The 26399-nt window shown below is 34.9% G+C and overlaps 2 protein-coding genes across 2 annotated transcripts in view; one reads left to right on the plus strand and one right to left on the minus strand.

Moving 5' to 3' along the window:
• The window catches only part of LOC136799319 (engulfment and cell motility protein 1-like), a 35740-nt gene that overhangs the window by 6843 nt on the left and 2498 nt on the right, over positions 1–26399 (minus strand). Inside the window, exons 5-19 of the mRNA XM_067056023.1 lie at positions 25585–25769; positions 25132–25234; positions 24441–24529; positions 23788–23853; positions 23254–23332; positions 22600–22650; positions 21405–21524; positions 20886–20987; positions 19795–19899; positions 17244–17489; positions 14826–14897; positions 11658–11755; positions 10664–10782; positions 3147–3257; positions 1846–1913 (exon numbers count right to left, since the gene is read on the minus strand). Coding sequence (XP_066912124.1) covers positions 1846–1913; positions 3147–3257; positions 10664–10782; positions 11658–11755; positions 14826–14897; positions 17244–17489; positions 19795–19899; positions 20886–20987; positions 21405–21524; positions 22600–22650; positions 23254–23332; positions 23788–23853; positions 24441–24529; positions 25132–25234; positions 25585–25769 — 1614 coding nt within the window. The remainder of the gene's footprint in view (positions 1–1845; positions 1914–3146; positions 3258–10663; positions 10783–11657; positions 11756–14825; positions 14898–17243; positions 17490–19794; positions 19900–20885; positions 20988–21404; positions 21525–22599; positions 22651–23253; positions 23333–23787; positions 23854–24440; positions 24530–25131; positions 25235–25584; positions 25770–26399) is intronic.
• LOC136799317 (uncharacterized) lies at positions 5707–8858 on the plus strand. Its single transcript, XM_067056022.1, has 2 exons — positions 5707–7368; positions 8065–8858. Exons 1-2 carry the CDS (start codon positions 5761–5763, stop codon positions 8791–8793), a joined length of 2337 nt encoding a protein of 778 aa, XP_066912123.1. The 5' UTR covers positions 5707–5760; the 3' UTR covers positions 8794–8858.

The raw sequence follows: 26399 nt of genomic DNA on the forward strand, positions 1-26399 counted from the left end.
TATCGATCATCGGGATGGGTTGATGACAGATCGGTATGTGATTGATGGATTACTTATCGATCCGGATAGGAGATTGATAGAGGATTCAGCCGTAAAAAGGTCTTGAGTATTGATCCTTCGCTGATTATTTATTGAGCTAGTATAAGTAGTTCAATCGAGTATATCGATTGTAAATCAATAGAGCTCAATCTTTAGAAAGAATCGATAAAATCAATATGATCGATAAAAGATCCATCGATGATAGATCGATGTATAATCGATAATTAATCATTTTATCTCCTATCCGGATCAATAATTAATCCATCAATCACATCTCGATCTGTCTTCGAGCTGTCTGATGATAGATCCTATTGAGCGCAGGGGTCTGGAAGGAAATTCCAAGGGCCAAGCCCAATTGATTGTTTGGTTCGTGTCCTAGAAGCTTTGAAAAATGGGTCGGTCGGTAGCTAAAACTGGTACATTTTTTTCATTTTCCCACCAAAAACCTCCATTTTTGAAATTCCTCAAGTAATCGCACAATTCTAGAATCCAACCATGAATGTAAAGAAATATAGCCTAAAGCTGGGATCCACAAAGGCACGTGCTGCTAATTTTTACGTCCGCAGGGGTAAAGATGAAGAAGTTTAATAAAAAGTTGAACATGTGCTTGTAAAGTTGGATGCATGTAAACAAACTTTTTTTGTTCCTCACTTTGAGTCTTTTCATGTTTGTCTGCGTGAGGTAAATCTATTTTGACGGCCAGAAAAAACCAACATACCTTTCAAAAATTAATCCTTATTGTTCATGGTACTTGGAAGCAGGAGAGATGTTGCCACAACACAGTTGAATGACAAAAAAAAATTTAACAGAAATTGTATACAAGCATCCTTCTTCCTTCTCGATAAGATTTTGAAAGGAAGTTTCGCAGAAATCCAACCACATTGTTGAGAGCTAGCCTGGGCATAGGCTGATTTGATTATAAATAACGAACATTGCGGTCTGAACGAAAATCTAAGTTCTAAATCAAAGTGTTAGTCTTTCCCGAACAAAAAATATAGCGCGAAGCTGTAGATCTCAATTATTGTTTTATTTATCTGTTCAAGCCTCTCCATTATAGCCAAACAGCCTGGATGGTTTTTTATTTTATGACGGAATGCGGCTAATAGCTTAGCGTAACACACGAGCACGACTCTCTTGAAAGGCCCAGTACGCTAAAGCTCTGGGCCAATTATGGGTCAGCAAATGAGGCCTAATTATCTTCATAACAGAGTCATCGAGAGAACAGAGTAATACCGTATCATAAATGTCGTGCTTTGGCTGAAAGGTCACGTGACATTACAATTGAATTCCAAAGCTTGACCAATCAGAAGCTTCACGGGTTTTTGTAAACAATGGCAATAATATTTCTTTGCCTGTGATGGCTTAAAGCACAACATTTAGCCCTTCGGGATTTATAAATCTGTGAGTATACAGAAAAATATATACATCTGAATAAGCATGCTGCCCAAAAAATTCTTCCCACAATTTAAATTTTTTTTATCCCTTCGAGCATCTTGGTACCTAGGGGAGGAGGGGGCAAATACAAAAATTCGTGATAACTTTTGAAATATTTATCCAATTTACATGAAATTTTGCAAGTGATACCACCTGACGACGGCATCATTCTTTGAAAATGCCAAAAATAGGACCCCCTCAAAATTTTTTTCACTTTATTTTTTTGGCTCAAATTTTGTTAGGCAACTCCACGTGACATGCCATTTTTCAAGCAAAGGATCAATTATTATTCTAATTGACTTGAAATAATGCATCCCCATTTCTGAACTTTTGATCCACAGAAAAACATGAACAAACTTTCGAAACACAAACCTTTTTCATGGCTTTCAAGTGAGTTGAATCTTTTCCAAGTTCCAATTTGGAGACGTCAGCTAATGGTACTGAAAGTGGGAAAAATATGACAAATGGTTAGACTGGAGTCGTTTTTAATGCGTGCAATAAGTAGTATAGGCGTTATATGATAATAATATTATTATTACGGGATTTAATTCTTCCCTCGATTACTTTTTGCTTTATTTCTACTATGTTAGAAGCTATGAGGCTTCAATGACAAGATTCTATATGACGTTGGCTATAATGATATAATGGTACTGAAAGTGGGAAAATATGACAAATGGTAGATTGTTTCATCTCTCATACACGTTTTTTTAAGAGCAGACTACATAAAAGCATCAGGCTTCAATGACAAGATTCTATATGACGTTGGCTATAATGGTACTGAAAGTGGGAAAATATGACAAATGGTTGATTGTTTCATTTCTTATACACGTTTTTTTAAGAACAGACTACATAAAAGAACATTCTTAAGCTTAAAACACAAAAATTTAAGAAAATTCAAAGGCTTCAAAAAATTTGGATGTTCTAATAAAAAAACGTGTATTTGTCGAGAAAAGTAAACTGAAGTCAAAACCTGAAATCGAAAACATTCATAAGGCTTTAAGTTTTGTATAAACCTTTCCAAAATCTGAAAATGGTCGATGAGACAGTTCACTTTCTCTAATTCGATTTTCAAAGAAACTAAAAATTTTATTCGAACTACAATAGAGAAAGATTCGAATTACAGAGAGTAATTTAAACCACTTTCAAGCTGAGAATGCTAAAGAAAGATTCGAATATTAGAGTTCACTTTCCCTAATTCGACTTTCAAGGGACCAAAAATTTTATTCGAATTATGTAGAGAAAAATAGAAAAATTCGAAAAACAGAGAGTTTTCAACCACTTTTCCAGCTTAGGGAACTAAAGAAAGATTCGAATTTCAGAGAGTTCGCTTTCTCTAATTCGATTTTCAAGAGACTAAAAATGTTATTCGAACTACTACAGAGAAAGATTCGAATTACAGAGAGTAATTTAAACCACTTCCCGGCTGAGAGGATCAAAGAAAGATTCGAATTCCAGAGAGTAATTTAAACCACTTCCCGGCTGAGAGGATCAAAGAAAGATTCAAATTCCAGAGAGTAATTTAAACCACTTTCCGGCTGAGAGGATCAAAGAAAGATTCGAATTCCAGAGAGTAATTTAAACCACTTTCCGGCTGATATGACTGAAGAAAGATTCAAATAATAGAGATTTGACTACATATCCCTTATGACAGAATATCAGGAAAACATACATACATTTGTGTGGTAGAGCATCAATGCTTGGTGGAGTGTTGTCTTTACCAGACAGATCAGTGGCGTAGTGTAAGAAGCGATGGTTGGACGATAAACAACAGTACCAATACTTATCTGAAAAAGAATTAAACAAAAAAAGAAGTTTTTAATTATAAGAATAATCGCACGATGAGTTATTTTTTCTTCTTTGGCGCGCCTTCAAAGAGAGCAATTAATCGTTAATTGTATCCTGTAGAGAGCAATTAATCGTTAATCACACTCTTCAATGAGGCGCCAATGTTTACAAAATTGATTTTTGAATCATGCAGATCGTGTACTTTTATTGAAAGAAATTTGATTTCATGGCAATGATTTGAAAAAAAAAATTTATTTTATAAGAACACAATGAGGCTCAAAATCTCAACAAAAGAGAGAAAGAACAATCTAGGAACAATGCTGAGACCCGAATTGCTAAATTTCAAGCAATTTAAAGGTCAAAGAAGTCAAAATTGGGTAAAAGGTCTAAAATACATTAATTTCGCCCTTTAAAGTCAAGAACAGGTTTTTTATAAGAACAATTTTACTGGGCAATAAAATAAGAATTTTAAGCCCTTTAAAAATTTACTGTTTCTAATAAAAAATTAGCTGAATTTTCTTTAAAAACCGACCGACAAAGTTCTTGACGTTTGCAAAGAGTCGTCGTTTTTCCTAATAGTTTTAAAAATTGTTTTAAAAAAAGACTTTGTACAGAGAGCGAGGTTGAGTGACCTACAAAGAAAATTGAGAGCGTGTACAGAAGATAAATCCATTGGGTGACCTCGATGATAAATCCGGATCTAAAAACACGCTTTTATTATGACTACACGTTTTTTTTTACTTTATAAGAATGTCCATGATGAAAACGAGCAAAAAATTAAGAATAATGCTAAGAATATCACCATCATGGAATTTTGCTACTCAAGCTAAAATGCAATTTTTAGAGCATTTTCAATTATAATTTGTCAATTACCCCCAAGTAAGGCAAACTCCTTTCACAAAAATGTAATTTTATGCTTGAGTATCCTTCATGGACATATATGTACTAAATGTTAAATCTAGTCGGAATTAGGATCCTAACGTAAGAATGCTGTAAGAATATTTTAGGATGACTTCCCCAAAAAGATTAAGAATATCCATGATGAAATGGATTTACACCATTCTTATAAAAAAAAAGCGTGTAGGTTATAAAGAAATCCAAATGTTTTGATTAACCTAAAGAGAACCCTTCTCTTTTCCTCTTTCAAGTGATCATCTGAGAGATCATCCAACCAAAAGATCCACAACAAACACTGCAATAACTTTTAGAAATGCGTTTCACTAGAGATTTCAAACTGTTATGTTAGATGTATGCACGCTTTTTCATAGGCTAGATTTTGGTAAAAAGCTAATCCAAGGTTTAAAAGTTCAGAAATGGCTAAGAAAAAAGTAATTTTAAGCCCATGGTAAGTCAAAAAGCAACATCGAAGTCTGAAAATAATAAAAAACAAGTCGAGCATCATCCTCCATATATTAAAAAGTTCCAAATGAATAGTAGTTTCAATAACTATAGAGAAAGCCCAGTTGTTCAAATCACTGATAACATATGAGAATAAATAACGTTTTTCGCTGATTCAGCAACACTGATGATGAATGGAGGAAAAATTGATGGCTTGGATTCAGTTTTCTCTTAAATTAAAAATGCAGTTTTACAATTTCCGCATTTCTTCGAGAATAGTGGTTGCGTGATAAGGTCTGCCAGTCAGAAAAAATGGGGGGGGGGGAGGCGATTTCCAATGACATATTAAATGGCTTATTAACGCAATATGATATATTCTACAATGTAAACACACTCGCTGAATGCTTGGGCCGCTGGCATCCACTAATTAACAAAAGCTATTTTGATATTTTCTTTACTCTTAGGTTCCAAATAAACGCCCCCCTCCGCGTGTTAATTTTTCGAAAATTTTCCAACCCCCCCCCCGTTTATTTGGAATCTAAGAGTAATGATCTATATAATTTTCTTCATACCCCTGTCTCAAAGCTCCGGTGGAACTTTTTCCCATGTCGGGGATAAAAATTTATAGTACAATCCAAACGGGGTAGAAATTCTATTGTCCCAAGCTCAAAGTGGGGATGGTCTTGGAAGTGCAATTTTTCACATTTCAATTGGGGACGAAATTTTGGCTAGATTTCCTATTGGGGGTCCAACCGAATCTGTGACACAGAGGTATTTTATCTAAATGAATGAGAAAACAGGTATTATATGACACGCACACGGTTCCCATCGCCATTTGTTTCAACAATAAAAGTGATTTTGAAATAGAAAAATTCTTTAAGAATGACAAATATCAAGAAATAGGTCAGCTAGATTATAAAAAAGTATTAAAAAGTATTATAGAAGAAAAAGGATAATGAAATAGCATCTCAAATAGGTATTGATTTAAGGTTGATTAAGTCAGAGCATCAAGGATTAAATTAAGAGGATTGGTATTTGTTATTCACGTATGTAGGACATCTAATTATTATTTCTCTTTATGTATGAGATCGATGGAAAAACCATATCGTCGTACCGTTAAAGTGTAGATTTAGTATACGAGAGAGAGTTTTTTTTTGAACCAAGATGGCTAATATCGCTAACAAAGTTTTGTCTTTGAGACCATTACCAATCGATCCAACCAGATGCACTCCAGATAAATCGTTGTATGAGCAGATTCTCAATAACAGGCCAGCCACGTCAGAAAGACAAGCCAAACAGTTCAATCTGGGAAATACTCATCGTACAGCCAACCCCATCGATGCAGCCGACTTCATTCTTGAGAGAGAGTATGGAGACAGTTTTCTTTTCGATCAAACACAACACACAAGTATATTTATACCACCTACTTTCGTTTCAAAACAATATGTGAAAAAGAATGTTGCTTTGCTTGAATATGACGTCAGAAGAGACATGGATAGACTTTTGGTTAATTTGAAACAGCATTCACCAACGTATTGGTTGACCAAAGAATTGGAAACATTCATGAATGCACAGAATAAACCTGATTGTATTGACAAGAAATCATTTGAGCGGTGGATATTGAACGTTCAAATCATGTATCTGGTAATCAATGAGCTGAAAACCGACAATGTGACCTTTCCCCCAATAACACAAGATCTTGGAACTTTTGTTCAGGGTTGTGTCGAGGAACTCCAAAGTAGAAAGTCATATGTATCAAAATTGCTCAATTGGTTGGGAATTTGGTCATATGTTTCGCCTCTTGAATCTTTGCTCAGTGATTTCATTTCACAAAACTATCCGATCAAAAGTTTTAAACGGAAGATTTTAGCATTGATTGAAAGCAATCCCTCGAGTGACTCGAACCTCCTCTGGCTTTTTGGATTGGAATTGTCAGAACTCGGAGAAGAACTGGAGCACTGGTTCTACGACCAACTACTACCACTGCAAAACAATACGCTCCAGGATACGGTTGTACTTTCCTCGCTTACTTTTCTGACGAACGTCCAAAAGAAAATGCACAAGGAGACAGATTTTCTAATCATCTCTTGGAGCAGGAAGTTGATCATTTCCATTGAGTTAAAAAGAACAATCGTGGGCGATCAAGTCTTCAAGCAATTGGAAAAGAATCATCGAATCTTTGAGGAGAGGCTAGGTGACCAACTGATGTCGGGTTGGACGTATTTCCCTGTTGTCTGTGTGCAGGAAGACACCCTTTCAATCAACAGTCAACATTATATTACCGTTGAAACCGAAATCGAGCCATGGCTATCCAGCATCTTTTACAGATTCCAAAACATCTCAACAACAACAACATCCATCCCTTTGGATGATGTTAAGAACCTTCTGAAAATCCTCGTTTTTGCCATTCACGTATCGAAAAAAGACCAAGTCGCACCCATTACCAGCTCTACGTGGGTCGAATATACCAGCAAAGCAATCGAAAATGTTTCAACCAGCCACAACATTTTATTCTACTCTAACCAACAGATGGCAATCATGAGCAACGATGATCCACGCTACAGGAGAGTGATCATTTGTGGGCCTTTTGGTTCAGGAAAGACACTCTTACTTCAGGAAAAGGCCATACGTCTAAACGAAAAATCTGAACATAAAGGAAAAGTTATGTTTATTTGTCATAGAAATCTCGAAACGCTAAAAACCTTGCTTTATCACCGTTTAAAGATTGAACTGGAGGAGAATCGAGGAATATTGGTTGAACATCTCGAAGGGGTAAGCACAACTCATTATTGTTTTATCAAGTATACTGGCTGATCTAGAAAAAAACAAAAAAGTTCCAAAATTTATGTTATTATTTTATTTATGTTAGTATCACAAAAAGCAATACCATCTCAAGTAGCCCAAATTGTAAACTTGTTTTATTTAAGCCCGATTTCCACCAGTACTTATTTCTCTATCACACTGGGCGATGACCTTCTCCGCCAAGACAAAGGTGGCTGTTGAATGCGACAGCTTTTTTAGTCACAAAGCGGATTCTGATACTCCTCGCAAGACATGTATTCACTTTCAAGGCCTTTCGAATGAAAGTTTATGTTGTTTTTTTATCTCCACTACCCGAAATCAATCCGTTTGGTTATTAGGAAGGATTGGGTGTATATCCAACCCCCCCCCTATCGAATCGCCCAAACCTCAGCCGATGAAAATCTTAAGAAAACTGATTCAATGAGCAGTTGGAAGTGAAGATCAATTGAAAATGAGAATTTGAAAACAATCTATTTTTTATTGCTTTTTCACCTCATAATCTGAGTCTAAGAATTCGCGTCAATTCTCTAACGTTAGCTGAAAAGTGAGACTTTTTTTCATTTCTAAAATGTTCTCCATGATTTCATTTGATTTGAGTTAACTTAAAACAGTAAAAGTATGTTTGAACAAATACTGAAAACATCCACTTTAAAATTTATTTGATAGAAGTTTAATGTTGTTCAAGACCGTCTTACTGAGAAGATCAAATCACGTGATATCAAAGCATTGTTCATGGATGAATTTAACACGTGGCCATCGAAAATCATCGATTGGATAAAGGAGAAGGTGACACCACTTGTTGACTACTTATGGATCGTCCCATCAACCGAATCCATAACAAAAAGACATTACGAACAATTGTCGACAATTACCAACTTTTCTTTCCTTAATCTCGAACAAAATTTTAGGAATTCTAAAGAGGTTGTACAGGCAACCAACTTACAAGCCTTGAAAAGTAAATACAGTTATAGAGAGGGTATCGTCATGCCACCCGGTAACTTTCCGAGCGGATGCTCTCCGCTCTTCGTTGATTCCTTTAAAGATGCAGTGAAAGAAATTCGAAAAATAACAGATGACGGAATCCTCGTGATAATTGATTTTGACATCCAGCCAGATCATTGTTTTGACATTCTAGACGAGTTGAAAGAGAACTGGAGATCTTATCACACACTAAGAGATGATTTTGGAAAGGACGAAAATCCATACAAATTTCTTCTTGATAGAAATGTTCTGATCATTGATAATAACATTTCCTTTGGACTCGAATGGTCCTCAGTTATCGTATTTGAAGGGGATGGACATAAAGGAGACACTTATCACTATTGCAATTATATGCTAAGGTGCACCACAAATCTGGTTGTCGTAAAAAAAAGCGATGGATCGAGGTGGTTATGATGGAAACATTACTTTTGAGAAAGAGAATCTTTAAAATCATTGAGATTGTGGAGAAATTGTGATTGAAATATATCTTAAATATTTTAATTTAATTTATTATTTATATATAAATCTAAAACTTAGCATAAATTTTCGCGAATTGCCCTCTCAAGAATTTTCAAAAACATTTACTTTCGCGAAAAGGGCTAAAATTCGCGAAAAATCGAACGAAAGTTTGTACGCCTAAAGTATCTTAAATATTTCAATTTATTATTTATATATAAATCTTAAAATTTCATTTTTTACTTTGAATTTCATGCATACCATGATCAGCTACTGATATTATAGTAGCCAAGTGTCTGTCGATCTATTGTTTTGTATTTCTTTAGCATGAACCTATTCATGTGCCCCAAGTTGGCAACAATTCACGAGCATTTGTTGAGCAATGCGGACTTTTTTCGCATCTGAGAATATCTAATTTCTCTTCCAAGCGATAAATTCTATAGTAGAAATATTTTTCAAATTATAAAACAAAATAAAGCTAATGCTTATTAAAACGACTTATATTAATTACATTATAACAAGCACTTTTCAGTGCCCGTTTCAAATTAAGTTTCTTAATGCGGAAAAACAAAAAAACTTCTAATACTAGAGTCCATAATTCGAACCAACAATACCTTTCCACCGCAGATTGCATATTAATATAATAGTATATTAATTAATTTAATTCAACTTTATTTTATCGTATTTTATCAATAATTGTACTTTTTAATTACGACACTATTATTATAATTTGTGAAATCTTTTATAGAAGAACACATACACGTATTTTTTTATAAGAACATCCTAAATTTTTGAAGCCTTCTTCATCCTAACTTTTTGAGTGTTCTAAGCATTCTTGACCTTTTTCTTCAGAAAATCCGGTGTTCTAGAGTGCACAATGCTTTAAAATGTTCTTAACTTGTTCTTTAGAATTTGGCCATCGAAGCCTTATATTCTTAAATAATTTCTTCTTGTAAAAAAAAAAGAGTAAATTTATTTGCTTGTATCTACTCAATATATTAAAATACTCACTAACACGTATCATCATAGTTATTTTAATCCAAGTTTAATGATATTTGTCCTGAAGAGTTAGCAAGTCCCACAGTCAAAGACAAACAAGATATTAAAAATTGGTATTACCTTGCCTTCGGATGTTCTTAACTTTTTGAGTTTTAAGCCTAAAAATGTTCTTAACATGTTCTTATTTTCACCATTTTCGAACATTTTATGCCCATTTTCCTGAGAAATCGGGTGTTTTTAAAGTCTACTAAGCCTTAAAATGTTCTTAACTTGTTCTTACCATTTCGGCCATCGAAGCCTTATGTTCTTATATAGTTTGTTCTTATAAAAAATGTGTATGTAAGAACAATTCTATAAGAACAGGGAGGCTCAAAATTCTCAAAAAATTTAAGAACAATAATATAAGAATTGTTGAAATTCAAGCAAATTGAGGGTGAAAGTAGTAAAAATTATGTTTTCTATAACAATTCTGCAGATGAGCTTGAACTGCAATTTGTAAAGATGTGAGAAAAATTAATATAAAATAATGAAATCAATACATGAACCAAACAATTGACAATATTGACCCTAAAATGCCAAAATAATCAAAATAGCCTTTTTTTTTGCCTAATTCTTCAATTTTCCTGTTCCTTTTTGTAACTCTTCTTGTTCTGTTCATAGTGGCTCTTCATATAAACAATTCTTGAGCTGTCTAAAAGCTCAATGATTTTTCAGAGCCAGCCATTTAAAACATTCGTTATCATTATTAGTCAAGCCTCAACAAAAATTTGTTGATTCTTATAAAAAAAAGAATTTTTCATTCGTGTAATAAGGTAATCTACACACTTACCAGATTTGAATTTCCCACGAAAGTCGACTTGTTTGAAATATTCTCCTTCGACGAGTTGAGCCAGCCTTTGTTGGCGGACCAACTCGCGGATTTCTGGTTCCACTTGCTCTCGAAGCTCCCTGTTAAAATGGAAAAGAGATTTTTAGCTTTGCATATGAAAATCTAAAAACTATAACATCATTATGGCCAATCGACTTTCTCTATACGTTTTTTCAATAGGAACAATTTATATAGGAACATAGGGCGGCTTCGATAGCTAAAGTATTAAGAACAAGAACATTTTAAGACTTTGTGGACTCTAGAATACTCAATTTCTTAGTAAGTTGCACAGAAATACCCACAAAATGATCAAACTAAGAACACTTTAAGAGAATTTTTAGGCTTCAAATTCAAAAAGAAGATCCGAAGGATGTTCTGGATGTTCTAATAAAAAACATGTAATTCAATTTTCAAGGAATAGAAATGTTTTTTTTTTCGAATTAGAGGAGTTTCGAAATACGGGGAGTCATTTAAGCCACAGCTGAAGGGACCAATGTTTTAGTTCGAATTAGAGAGAGAGGTGAAAGTATATTATTTGCAAACTATTTGGGTTCGAAATTTTGCGTTAATATTATAAATCAACATGTAACCTTTCCGAAAAAGGGAAAGCTCTGGGGAGAGGTTAGCCCTCCCCCCCCAAAAAAAAAATCAAACCAAACAACAACATACTCGATAGGGGGTATAGAACAATATTATGGAATCTAAGCAAAAAATGAATTGAATAATAGTTAAGTTTGAGTGAGTGGATATAAATATTAGCTGAAAAACGAAAAATATGATATTTTTTTCTGGAACAGAGGTTTTTTATGTTTTGTTAAGTTACGTGATTCCCGCCATTATGGAAGCAAACGTTCGAACCTGTAGAGAGCGACCCCTTACGCAATTCGAACGTTTGCTTCCATAATGGCAGAAATTACATAACATGAAAAACCTCTATAAACCAAGGCTTTCTTACATGACGGGTTTTGTTTGTGAGTCAAGAATGTTTCTTTCTTGGGCTTCTTGTTGCATCAGCTTTAGGAATTGTTGATACGTCAAGCTGAACGCTTTGGTCTGTTAAATACACAAAAAAATCTTTCTGAAGATTGATTAGCCCGGGGGGCACTTATAGCTTTTTAATAGACTGGGTGGCACCGATAAGTGGCCCAGTGTAATTTGACAGACTCCATTTTTTGGCTTTGATGGAGATGGTAGCTAATCCATACCACTAGATCCAGTCCCTTTTTGGCGAAAAACCAACAGTTGTTTTTAAAGTTAGGAGGTATTTTTGTTTTATTTTATTATCGTTTCAAAAACGTTGATTGGATTTTAGAATATATTTCATTGTTTGGTTGTTTTCATATAATTTTTGAAAAAGTGAAAAATTCCAAGATGACAATATCCTCTTGTCTTCTTCACTTGGACTCAGTCCCATCATTAATTACCAGAAAGCAAAGTTCAGTCAAAAGTAGACTCTAGCCTAAAGATAAATTGACCTCCTCGGCGTTTTGTACATCCACTATTATTAGCCCATTTTCCCCAGAATGGGCTGTTTAATGTCATGAAATCTCCATACAGGGGGTGGACGAACCTTTTCAAGTGAAAACAAAATTCTTGGAAAAGTGTAGATACCCCCTGGAAATGGCAAATTTTGAAAAAGAACCCTTGGAAAAAATTCTTTTCATGTCTTAAAGTGAGGGTGGACAAACTAAAGTCGTTCACCCCCTGGAAATTCAAGAAAAACTTTTTACCCTCTGGAAAAATGAAAAACAACAACACACCCCCTGTATGGTCATGAAATGGAATGGCCCGATCAGCCAGTAGTTTCAACGTTCTTTTTTTTGTTTTACTTCGTTCACTGAATTTCCTCAGACGTCCAATGAACACCAAAGCCTTTTAATTTTACTTTGTCTAACGTCCAAACCTTACCATCTCCCCACCCCCACCATTTATTAAAAATCGAAATTCCTCACCACTCCCCTTTAATCTTGACCCTCAATTTAAAGATCACCATAAAAGAGCAAGATAATAAATTCCCGTTTTTTGATATTTATCTTCTGCAGCTTTTGCTTTTAAGGGAAAGCCCAATTACAACTTTTTAGGAAAATTGACAAAAGTACATTATGGTGAAAATACATTTTTAGACTTAAAACTCAAAAAGTAAAGAACATCCACTTCTGCTTTTCTTATAAATAAAACCTGTATGTTGATATATTGTCACATCAAAATCATGAATTTCAAGGATTAATGACGCTACTACGGGATATAATCATAATTATCATAATTAACATAATTATGATATAATTGCTCATTAACTTGACTGCAATCAATTTGACATACAGCTATATCAATAGCATTCCAATCCGACTTACTATTTATGAAGACAAGACCACGAACCCAACAGCTGATTGGTTGAAAGTGACGTATTGACTGATTTTACGTCACTTGCAACCAATCAGCTGTTGGGTCCATGATGTAATGTCAGAAGACATTGCAATGGTGCATATCATGAATAGAGTGCCAATCCAATTTACTATTTATGAAGACAAGAATAAGGAAGTAATAGAGAGGGAGAGGGAGTGAATCTGAAATGTAGGAGGCGTTATGAAAACATTCTCTTTCTTATATACTTTTTTTTCATAAGGAACTGTGAGATTTTGTTGAAGGAACGCTGTTATAGCCGTTTTTTAACAGTTCCAGTCTCAAATTGTTTAAGAACATCGACAGGTCAGTAGAGCAAAAGGAGGATAACACAAAGAAAGAAAGCTATACAACACCCCCTGTATAACAACCTTATAGCCATTATCAATGACATCCCTGTATCTACTACCATTAACACTCTTGTATCTACTACCAATAACACCCCTGTATACAATACCAATAACAACCCTGTACATACTACCAATAACACACCTGTACCTACTACCAATAACAACCCCTGTACCTACTACCAATACACCCTGTATCTACTACCAATAACAACCCTGTATCTACTACCAATAACAACCCTGTATCTACTACCAATACACCCTGTACCTACTACCAAGAACAACCCTGTACCTACTACCAATAACAACCATGTACCTACTACCAATAACACCCCTGTATACAATACCAATAACAACCCCTGTACCTACTACAAAAACACCCCTGTATCTACTACCAATACACCCTGTATGTACTACCAATACACCCTGTATCTACTACCAATAACAACCCTGTACCTACTACCAATAACAACCCTGTATGTACTACCAATACACCCTGTATGTACTACCAATAACACCCTGTATCTACTACCAAGAACAACCCTGTACCTACTACCAATAACAACCCTGTATGTACTACCAATACACCCTGTATGTACTACCAATAACACCCTGTATCTACTACCAATAACAACCCTGTACCTACTACCAATAACACCCTGTACCTACTACAAATAACAACCCTGTACCTACTATCAATAACACCCCTGTACCTACTACCAATAGCACCCTGTACATACTACCAATAACACCCTGTACATACTACCAATAACACCCTGTACATACTACGAATAACACCCTGTATCTACTACCGAATAACACCCTGTATCTACTACGAATAACACCATGTATCTACTACCAATAACACCCATGTACCTACTACCAATAACATCCCTGTAGCTACTACCAATAACAACCCTGTATCTACTACCAATAACAACCCTGTACCTACTATTAATAACACCCTGTACCTACTACCAATAACACCTCTGTGCCTACTACCAATAACACGACACGTCGTTCTTTTAGGAGCGTCAAAAGACGGATAAAGACAATCCATGACATTGGGGAGACACGTTCAAATCTTTAGAAGTGCAATTCAACGGACTTGTGATAATCTTAAGGTTTCGGTCCTAATACGTTTAGGAAGTTTAAGAGCAAGTTTTTTTCAAGAGCGGAGCAGGTCCAATAGTTCGAAACTTAGATTTTTTTCATTTTTGGATATGTTTTTAAGTTCAACGAACTGAGAACTTTTGGTCTGAAAAAAAAAATATCTAAGTTTCATACTATTGGACTTGCCCCAAACTGCCCTTAAAAGACTGACTCCTAAATCATATGGATTTATGGCTTTCTGTTTTGTCATAACAAACACATACCTTTAATTTATCAATTGTCTCTGGTTTTTCGTTTAACACGCGTTTGATTTGATCCTTTACCACGCTGATAACCTGAACAGAGAAACAATGAGATATCACAGATATCTTATATAAAACACTAGATACAGCTTTTCCTTCTCTAACTGAAACAAAATAATCCGCCATCTTGAATGAAGTGACGTGATGTAACTTTCGCGATCCTTGAAATTTCGAAGTCTTTGCAGTGTCAAAAAAACCGCAACGGTGAAAACCAAGGTTTCAACTTTAAGCAATTTTGCTTTTATAAACAATAGTTTTCAGTCAAATTATTGTATATAACATTTTTCTACGCTTAGATTCAACTTGATAAAGACAACCGTCGAAACGTCGCTTACGCAACTGTGTTGTTAATGGTCACCTTTAATTTTTGACACAAATATACATCGACTTTTACGTTCACTTTTAAACATGTCAATCTCATGTAAGCTGTGTGTATATTATGTATCTTTGGCTAGAATAAATTCTTATTTTCGCTGTGCTGTTAAATGTATCACATATCACTACTGTATCGTATCTCATTCTTGGAAACATGTAAACAGTTCAATGTCACACCATTTGGTTTAAAGGTAGAGAGAAAAAACCGTTCATTTCTTTCAATTGTTTCATGAATTTGCTGCTGCGTGTGCTAAGTTTATGCCTATGAGCCTGAAGCATTCATGTCTTTAAAAACACATTGCTCGCCTGATTTGCAGAAAACACTTTTGAACACGAATGGTTTAGTTTTCAAAGTTTTTAAAAACACCGAAAGTCCTGTTGAAGCCGACTGTTAAAAAAAGTCCCGACTGGTTAAATTTTCCCGATTTTTTCCTGATTTTTAACCCGATTTTAAACCCGATTTTTATCTGATTGGTTCAGACAGGGCACTGCAAGATCTTCAAAATCGGCTTGAAAACACCTGGAACACCGACAAAAAGACTTTCAGTAACTTGCTGGTGTTTCAGGTAATACATTTTGGCTTGGATTTTATGGAGAAAATTGAGAGTTGATTTATGGAAATCCCAGGAACACAGGAAATGCTGAAAACACATCACCTCGAGAGGTAAGGTGTTTCTGGGGAATGGTTTTTGCTAAAAACACCCCAAAAAAGCATGAAAGGTTCAGAAACAGTGCTAATTATTTATGACAGCACTTTATTTCACCTTTGACCTTGACCTTACTTCTCAGGCTACCATTATGCTTAGTCATATGTTGGAATTGGCATGCCAACATGGTAGACTTATGCATAAAAGGTGTGTTCTCAAGTCATCCTTGCTAATGCCACTAGGCAGTAAGCATCATGCAACTTAGTCATCAATTTTCATAAATTCAATATGGCTATCATTGTTCCATGTGGCACTCGGTGAGACTGCATTTCAGTCTCAGCCTCTGCTTACATATTTGATTTTTGGATTTGATTTCATGGTTCATTTTGTTTTTTTTTACACAAATTTTGAGCTTTTCATTTACCTGCTTGCATCATTTCACAACATTCACATTTGGCCAGCTGGTTAAGTTTCTTTCTTTCACTGAAACACCTTAGGTTAGGACTTTTAGTTTTTGAACTTAGACATTTTTCTCAACTTTTGACTTGAACTTTTGTGACTTAGATATTCCTATTCAATTCAGAGATTTTATTTATTTCCTACATATAGATTCACTCATAGACCTAGGCTAATTTTCTTTCATTTGTCAAACTTTATACTTTTTCAATTTTACATTATTTATAGTTTGACAGTTTCAATATCAAAGAAACACGCTAGCAGCGTCCCTACTGATGTCCTATTTGCCTGGCAACATTGAAAGATATTTTTATGAGTGACATGATTCGCAAGCATCTGGGTGCACACCATTTAGCCAAAAACTCACAAAAGTGAAACAGAGGGTTTAGCGAACGCATTGATTCATTTAAAAGTTTACGAAAACAGACGATCAAAGCCAACGTCTTTTGTCTGTGTTCTCTTCGTTTGCTAAACCGAGGGTTTAGTTACAAATTAGCAATGTAACAGCTTCTTTGTTTAGGTAAATAAATCCATACAATTTTCAGTTCAGTGAAACAGTTGTCGGTTTTGAGCATTAAAAAGTATGCAAGCATCAGTATCAGTATCAAAGAGACACTACTTTGTACCAGAGTGTATCTCATGTTTACCGCTTAGTAGTACACTCTGTTCGTATTGTCTGTTTGATAAAAAAATTCCCGGACGGAGATCTCTATGATGAAATATGATTTATAAATAACAACACTTCTCTCATCGTCTCCCCTCTCTCACCTGCACTCCATCGCAGCGATCGGTTTGAAAAATCTCAAATCAGAAAAGACAATGACAACAGACCCTCTACGGCAATGAATTTTGAAATTAGTCGTAGATACTGGGTCTGTGTACAGACAAAAGAGACACTTACCCTGTTGAAATCAGCAGCTGTTGCTCTCATCTCTTTCCATGTTTTGTTAAGTAGTTGCACCGTCACTGAGTAGAGCTCTTGGAAACAGTGAGGAGAAGAGAAAAACATGGGCTGGTACTCTTCTGACGTCTCCGATATTGGTGCACCGACATTGAGCGATTCTGCAAGCATCTTGGTCAACTGTTTGGTGCATCTACCGAATGGACATTGATATTCTTCATCACGAACTGAATTCTCAAGAATTATCTATGAAAATGACGAAATAAAATTCACAGTTACATTGTTTGTTTCTTTCATTTACTAATGTACATGGTGTAAAGAACATTTCACCCATACCAATCAAAGCCATGAAAAAAGTAATTATTGTTTATAATGTTCATGTTCGTTTCAAACTTAAAAGCTAACAAAAATAATAGAAAGGCTTTGGATTGTTGGAACACTTAATTGTATATGCTTTGCCTAAAGTAGTTCAAATTCATATTAGCTGCACATAGCTGTCTGCGCCCCTCGGAATTGTTTAACGTAAACTCGCTTTTGTTTCAAAGGAATCGGCGTCCGCTTTGAAGTTTTTCGCAAATCAATATTTTTTGAGGTAGGATTTGTTGACGACGTTAAAATTTCAAGTGAGAACAGCTAAGTCTTAAATCTACAAAATTCTGGTGACAAAAAAATAAATTCAAACACACCACAAAATAAACTTGGTCAGCAAATTTGCAAAGTGGCAACGTTTTTGAAGTACACAAAAGACTCAAGATATTTTTCAAATGTTCCAAATGGCTACCACAACTCTGATTTTCCGTCAAAGCTGATGCCAAAGAAGAAATTTGGGTGTCGAGAACTAAAATAATCGTAAATCAATCAACCTTTCTCAATTTTTCTTGTGACTAAACGGACGAGTTAGGTGTTTTTCAACCATGGGTTATAAATCCCCGACCTTTATAAATCCCTGGACCATGCTATATCCGCCATCTTTGATTGAAGTTTTTTTTGAATTGTACCCGTAAAGAAGCCTATTGCTATGGTTGTTTATTTGTAGCAAAATTGCGATTTTACTATTCAGTCAAAATTTTACTATTCAACGAAATATTTTACTATTTAGTGCCAACGAAAATATTATGGTTCAACCAAATTTTTGAATTCAACGAAATATTTCACTATATTATGGTTTAGCCAGATGTTACTATTCAACGAAATTTTTTACCATTCAACAAAATATATAAGTGTTCAACAAACGTTTTACCATTCAACAAAATATTTTTCTTTCAACCATTATTTACAGTGTTGTTCTTTCTTCCGCGCGACCCATAAAAAAAGAATAAAACACGCTTCTTTCGCGCTTTCAAAGAATAGTTTCTATAAGAATATCAGGGTGAGATTTTGATTTTGGAACAATAGACCTGTTGTTTAGAACGATAGAAAAATAAGAATAATGCTCAACCAAAAAGAAAAAATTATGAAACATTAATCTTGCTTTAATCCATCAATTCACTTCCTCTTTTAACTCAAAACCATCACATAACCACAGGACACCAACTGAGCAAATTCTTGGAAATTAATGAAACTCCTCAGGTCGGAGTTCTCACGTCTCACATGTGCGGATCATTGCGTGTAATACAAGGACCGGAAAAACAGTGTTCTGCGTTTTTGGTTGAACGAATATTTTTTCGTTGGCACAAATTTTGACTATAGAAATATTTCGTTGAATGGTAAAATTTGGTTTAACCATAATATTTTGGTTGGCACTAAATAATGAAATATTTCGTTGAACAGTTATATATTTTGCTGAATGGTAAAATATTTCGTTGAATAGTAAAATTTGGTTGAACCATAATATTTTCGTTGGCACTAAAATATTTTCGTTGGCACTAAAATATTTTCGTTGGCACTAAATAGTGAAATATTTCGTTGAATAGTAAAATTTTGGTTAAATAGTAAAATTACAATTTTGCTACAAATAAACTGCCATATATTGCAGTGTTAAAAATTAACGTGTAACAGCGCTACATCATCAAAAGTAGATCTAGCGCTCTCGATGCATTTACACCGCTACTGAGTAGTGCCGCCATTAGGGTACCACTTTTCAAAAAACTCCGATCAAAGGTTTTGCTTGGCCGGGATTGAGAAACTTGGTCCAGGGATATATAAAGGTCAGTGGATATAATAATGACTTCATGAGATAAAACTCTTTATAATACACATATCAAACTTTTGGCGACGCGGTCAGCATCTTGAGGAGACTGGTAAGGAATTAAAAAAAAGGAAGAAAATTTCTTTGGACGAACATAGCATTTTTCCGGCTGCCATTAAAAAAAACTGAAAGAAATTTCTGTGAATCTCTGAGATGGAGTGCTAACTAATTAAGGCATTTTGAATAGCTTAACTAAATTTGACAGTACTTCAGAGTACTTTATAATTTCAATGCAAGGATACAAAAGCGCTCCTACGCTTGTGTTTTCGATACAGTTGTATTGAAAGAAATTTTCTTGTATTTTCATTATACCAGTCTCCTCAAAGACCGCGTTGTTTGATTGGTGAATTTTAAAGCGTGTACCTTCACATATTGATCTTGATGTTTTGAAGCGAAGTAGACCATCACTTCACAAGCCAACACTCCTGGTGGACTTTCTTCAAAGTCTTTCAATGGAAGATCACCGTTCTACCAAAAGAAGAATCCAGGAAATACAAAAATGTTTAATTTTCATGAATTAATGAAATGACACAATGTCTTACCACTGCATTTTAAGATTTAGAGAGAGAGATTATGTATCGGAGATAATGTACGGCTACAGTTGCGGGGCTGCTCATACGGGTCGTCACCAAAGGCGACATGTCGTTGTCTACTTTGCTCTATACGGGAAAAACACGAAAAACACCGTATAAGCAAAGTAGACATAATGCCGTACGTCAAATATCGAACTTGCTTTCACCCGCCATTTTGCCTTACTCGCCATTTCCCTGGCCACTTGAACCGTAGCCGTAGAGGATTCCAGATACATAATCTCGCCATTTGTCAGTACAAATTTAGGCAGTTCTTCAAAAAATGAGAAATTGATATCCTCAGATTTTGTTCAAATCCAAATCAGAGGAAGATATTATACATGGGTTTGAGATTTGTGCATCGAAATTTATTCACCTTACTGTAATAAGAATTTATACCATAAAATGTTCCCCCAATCTTTCAGAATAATGTAACATCTTATTGAACTGTTGTTTTTCATGTTTAAAACCCTCATCCGAAAAATGAGTTTTTTTCCAAGATCATTGGAATCTGTTTATCATTAAGATTTACTTTAATAGGATAAACTTTCGCGGGGATTAAATTTCGCGGTTGGGCCACGATTTTATGACTTTTACTGTCAAATCATGCATGTTGATTGTTGAAATACACATTATTTGCGCCTCTTTGATGCAAGTAACCATTCAAATAGTATTTATTTGACATATTTTGAGTTTTGATTAGAAATATTTCGCAGATGAGGCCCTTCCAATCCAAATTTCCATTGGGACTTAATCTCGCAAATTTTCCACGAAATCCGCGAAATTTAATCCCCGTGAAAGTTTATCCCATTAAAGTACTGAATTCAAATAAAAAGATTGACCATTTGAATTTCAACTGAGTAAGAGCTAATTATAATTGTCTACCTCAAAACCGAGTTTTTTGAAGTCCGGTCTTCCCAAAGCTCTCTCTTTACTTGCAGAGTCGAACGCGATGTTGTAAATGTTCATCAGGTCGTTGTTCAACTCCTAAATAAAGAAAATAATCAAACCGTTAAAATAAATTGTTCATGTACATCGGTTTCTTGTTGATTATACCCCGTCTCCTTGAAAGATGTGTTCTGAAGATTTGAAGGGCTGGTTACCTAGGCAACAAGAACCCACCAGGAACACACCAAATTGCTGTCAAAACCTTAAGATATATATTTGCAAACCACAGGGGCAATCCATAACGATAAAGTGAGACAAGAGAGGCCTTATTAGGCCTTATTACAGGTTTATTGAAAAATAAATTTGACGTTTTTTTCGTTTCTCGAAACATTTTCCAAACTTCTCATGTTTGTAAATTAATGTTCTTATAGCAGGTAAAAAAAATTTAGCTTCATTTCTTTAAATTGAAAAGGATGAGCCTTTGTTGCAAAAGTGAATTTAAAGGATGAACCATACTGTATCATGAGGATCTGGTTTTGTGTTCAGTAGTGGTTCCAACATGCTGAGCAATAACGATTGATAAATATACAATTGATGGTTCATCTCGCTTGACAGTGGTGCTGATGTACTGATCACCTGGGTAAAGGAAAAAAGACAGGAGTAATTGATTGAAGCATGCAAAGTTTGACTATAAGCCCCCACTGATTTTTACTTGACTGGATCGGACTTCCCATGAAAAAGGGACGCTTGTCCACCATCCTGTTTTCAATTATGGTCGTTAACAGCGTGATTCGAATGTTTTGAACAAATAAACGTTCGAAAATGTAAGATAAAATAAACAACATGGCGGACTATGGTCGACTTCAAAACTGGACACACTTCCACGAAAAATCTATGAGAAGTTAGCCTATCTAATTGTAAATGAATATGATATCCGTGCCCCACCCTTAAAAGGTGATTTTTGGCTTGTTTCAAGCACCCAAGATTTTACTAGGGTCCCGAATTCATCAATGTTAGAAAAAACTCATTACTGTCAGCTTAAAATTTTCCCTATTCACAAAAATAACGTCAATTGAGTCATCCATGGTTGCAAGGATATATCTTTACATGATGCATATAATGTTTCATATGGGTTGCCATAGGTTTAGAATAATGAGTTTAAAAGTCATTAAATTAATTTTCTGCAGAATCTAAACCAATACAGGGTGGACAAGATATCACACAACAAATTGGTTTTTACAGTCACAAAACTAACAACCCAGCTTTCACAGAACGTTATAATAACGTTCATCTGACGTTTATAATGTAACATTAGATTAATGTTAAAAAGACGTTGTGTGCCAGCTTGGAAGGAACTAGATAATAAGCTTTCTAGTTCACCAAGTTATGAACCTACTACCTAAAGAGAAGAAATTTTGGCGAGAAGAAATTTTGGTGAATGAGCCCATTTACCAATTTTGGTGCAATTGGCGGAATTTATATTTTGGCGATTTGATAAAATCTGGTGAGAATTAATTTTGGCAAACGACACATTTTTGTTCAATATTTTAGCTGAAAAAGAGGAAAAAAAGGGTTTTTAGGTGAAATAGAGAATAAATTGAAAGAAATTTAAATTTGGCGGAAAGAAATTTTGGCGAATTTGGTGAAATTTTTAGGCAATTCGCCAAATTTGCTAAATTTCGCCAAAATTTCTTCCTTTAAGGTATACTACCTTTTGAAGAATTTCTGTATAGCCTTTGGATACCAGACCGTTTGAGAATTTCTAGAATAGAAAAATAAACATCGAGTTTAAAACTTCAAGAAAAATCAGAATCTTTAAAAGGTAAGCTTAAAAAACTGAGAAACCAAACACTGAAAAACATTAAATTGATGTACCTTCCAATATAAGAAGGCAGCACATGCGCATTTCAATCAATTGAAATATTGCGCAAAGCTAAAAATCTGCCAACCTTAGGTTTACAAAGCAACTAAGTAATCCAAGAGCTTTAAAGAGCAGAAACATTAAAAAAAGAACATAATTTACAGCTTGGATATCCAGCCTATTGGGCTGTTCCATTAAAAAACCATACAGGGGGGCGGACGAACCTTTTCAAGTCAAAAAAATGTGTAAATACCCCCTGGAAAATGGCTAAATTTGCAAAAATACTCTTGGAAAAATTATTTTTATACCTTAAAGTGAGGATGGACGAACTAAGAATAGCTTTTTAGCCCCTTGGAAAAATGCTATTTCCTCAAAATGTCAAAAATGGACATAAGGCACTCTTATTATACAGCGACGATATATGCATCCGATTCTGATGCTTCTCAACTCTTCTGATGAATGAGAGTTCAACTCAACAAGAAGTAATAGACAATGAAAAGGTACCTTTCGATTTTCGTGTTCCATTCTTGCCATGATACTGTTGATCAGAGAAACAGCACTCAATTGGAGTTGTGGGTCGTTACTATGAAAAGAAAATTTTGCTATAATATTTCATGGTTCGAAATAACAATTTCAAATAGGACGAACGAAATGAACTGGGAAAAATGTTCATTTCGGGGTTTCTTTTAAATGAAAATTTTGAAAGAGAAATTTGGCTTTGCTTTGTCTGATGTTCGAGTGTTAGTTGGATGTCCGTACTTAGTATTTCAACCATCTGGTTTTTACAAGATATATATTTCTATTCTAAACAAGCTAGATGCTGAATGGACCTACCTGATGATGAAAGTTAGATAGCAATAAGGAGAAAAATGAAAAAAATCAGTCAGAAAATATAACGTTTAGCAAAAATGGATAACGCATTAATTCACCACTGATTGTTGATGGGTTGATGGGTTCTGTATTTCAACCATCTGGTTTTTATATATCTATTCGGAAAAATCAAAATAAGATGCAGGAATCAAAATATTCTTGTGTTACCTTTTCAATTGATGGATGATATTTTCGATGACCACTTTATTCATCACCAATACAAACAATGTTTTACTGAAAAATAGAAGAAGAATTCTGTAGCTTGTCTATTCTGTTGGGCCAGTGCATACTATAGAATTTGGGTGGCAAAATAGATTGAAAAGAAATATTCTTATTCACTATGATGAGCACCGGTGTGGTGAGAAATTTCTACCCATTACTCTTTTTAAGTGGATATCCTCATAAGACACTACAATCATGCCATAATATATTGGCACTTTTGGCTAATTTACCATTTTTCGAAAATTGAAGTTTGAGCAAGAATGTCAATTTCAGGCCTTCAACTTGATTTCATCGAATATTTCGGTCTGGGAGGGATTTAATGGTTTCTAGGCTATATTTCAAGCCCTACTGGACCATTTTTGAACTTTTCGATCCTCAGATCCTAAGGTCTTAAGTCTTAAGAGTTAAGTTAGAGTTAAAACTCTACCCTTCGAACCTTCTTTAGAGCACTTACAAATCGATTGTGGTTTCAAAACACCCCGGTGAATTTCCCTTTTGTGCCAAATATTTTGTCACTGATTGTAGTAATGCATATTACGAGCAGCTCCAAAAATACTGATTGCAAAAATCTTCTGTTGTAAAATACTTAATAAACCTACCTAACAGTAACAATATTATCAAGCAATGAAAGAGCTTTTTGAATCACTCTGGGATCTCCTCCGTCTGGCTTATTTGCAAATGCCAAAACCTGGAAATGTTGAAACAATATGCAACATTATTGATATTTGTAAATCTTTCATTTATAAATACAGAATACAGTACAATGTCTAGAGTACAATAGAAAGTGCAATGAATAGAGTGCAATGTCTGGTAAGCGCTGTGATTTCCCTATCTACCTATCTATCGGTCTGATGATATTGGAGGGTTCGCTGCTCTCTCTCTCTCTCTCTCTTCTCTCTCTTTATAAATAGTCACTTCCACGAAGGAAATTTAGCCATCCCAGTAAAAAGATTGTCTCAATATGGTAACTTTGCAAGCTGTTCTGCCATTTGAATGAAGAATGTATAGGCATCAATACCCTGTCTAACTAAGGTGAAAAGATTGCCTCAACAAGCCTGATTACAGAGAAAAATTAACCCTCATTTTTTTTTGTATTATACGGCCGTCCATTGATCCATTTCTATCTAAATAAAAGACTACAATGACCCATAGGTACTTATTACTCTGTGAATTGACTTAAATCCTGCGATGTGTTTCAAAATTGTATACTACTGGTGGATCAAGATCTTGGCCCTATGAGTTTATTATTTCAACATGCTAGACAGGTTACTTATAGAGAATCAGGCAAACCTTGTCCAGAAATTTTGGATTAACGCTTTGATCCCATGATATGAAACCATGTTCTAAGAGTTCTTGCAATGCAGCCATACTTTGTGCAATCACATCGTTTGGCCTAGAAAGGAAAGAGAAGCTCTAGCATTATTTCTACAACATATTGAAATGTTGAAAATTTATTCATAATGTGTGATGTTTGGAATTAAATTCTCTTTGATGACGTCAAATTCTTGAGTTTGTATTTTTCTCTAAGCAAGTTCCTTGAATAATTTTTGTCTACTTTGAAAAAGAGAATTAAAAATTTTTTTATTGTGTGGCCCCGAAATTTTTGTTGACGTCAGCAATTACTTTGTTTTCAGCAGATTATCTCATTTACCAGCATTTTAACCATTCTTTAGTAAACGGTTCTAAGATCTGCTCAAAAATTATCGTGTCCAATAATAAAAAGAACAACAGAACAAAGCATACTCTCCAACGCTCTCAATAATCCGCACAAGAGCGGTTATTCCGTTTCTTTGAACAAATTCTTTAGCAAACATAGAATCTTCAGCTTGGCCAGGCCCAGTAATGCCGGCCAATTCATCCAGGGCTTTCCTTTTGATAGCTTGATCTGGTTGTTCAATATCTGATAAGAATCTTGCAGCAGCAAGTTCCTAAAGATAAAAAGAGTGTTCAAAGTAAAGGCAAATCATAAAGAAGACGGAATATCTTGTAGGAATATCAAGATATCAGTAGTCGCAACTAGGTTTTGTGAAAATAGAAACCTTAAGATTAGATAGTCAATTGACCAAAACCCTCTTAAGCTGGAAGCAAACCATCAAACACGGTTCTTCAAACATTTGAACTTTCTTGTTGAATGGTTTGTACGGCATTTTCCAACATTGTTTCAAACATGAAACGTCACGATGTTTGAAGAACAATGTTTGAAGGTTTGCTCCCAGCTTTACTGCAAAGGTGGAAATGGTGTATACATCAACTGGGTGATTGCAGACAGAAAACTGCTGTTAAATAAGACATCTGACACCAATATGTTTTTTTATAAAATGGCAAGAAAAAAGAAGCCAACGGAAACCCTTGAGAAAGAGTGATACAATAAACAGAAAGAAAGAATTAAATTTTTATGTGCTTATGTTAGACAGGTTTGAATATCAGACTAAAGAGAAACATTTAGCACCTTTTCACTCTTTGGTTTAGTGAATTAGCAAGTTCTTGGATAGCCCGGGGTCCACTTAAAAGCTTTTTTATAGACTGGATGGCACGATAAAGTGGCCCGGTAGTATATG

The sequence above is a fragment of the Clytia hemisphaerica genome, unplaced genomic scaffold (genome assembly GCF_902728285.1).
Source record: "Clytia hemisphaerica strain Z4C2 unplaced genomic scaffold, Clytia hemisphaerica genome assembly, whole genome shotgun sequence".
NCBI classification, from domain to species: Eukaryota; Metazoa; Cnidaria; class Hydrozoa; order Leptothecata; family Clytiidae; genus Clytia; species Clytia hemisphaerica.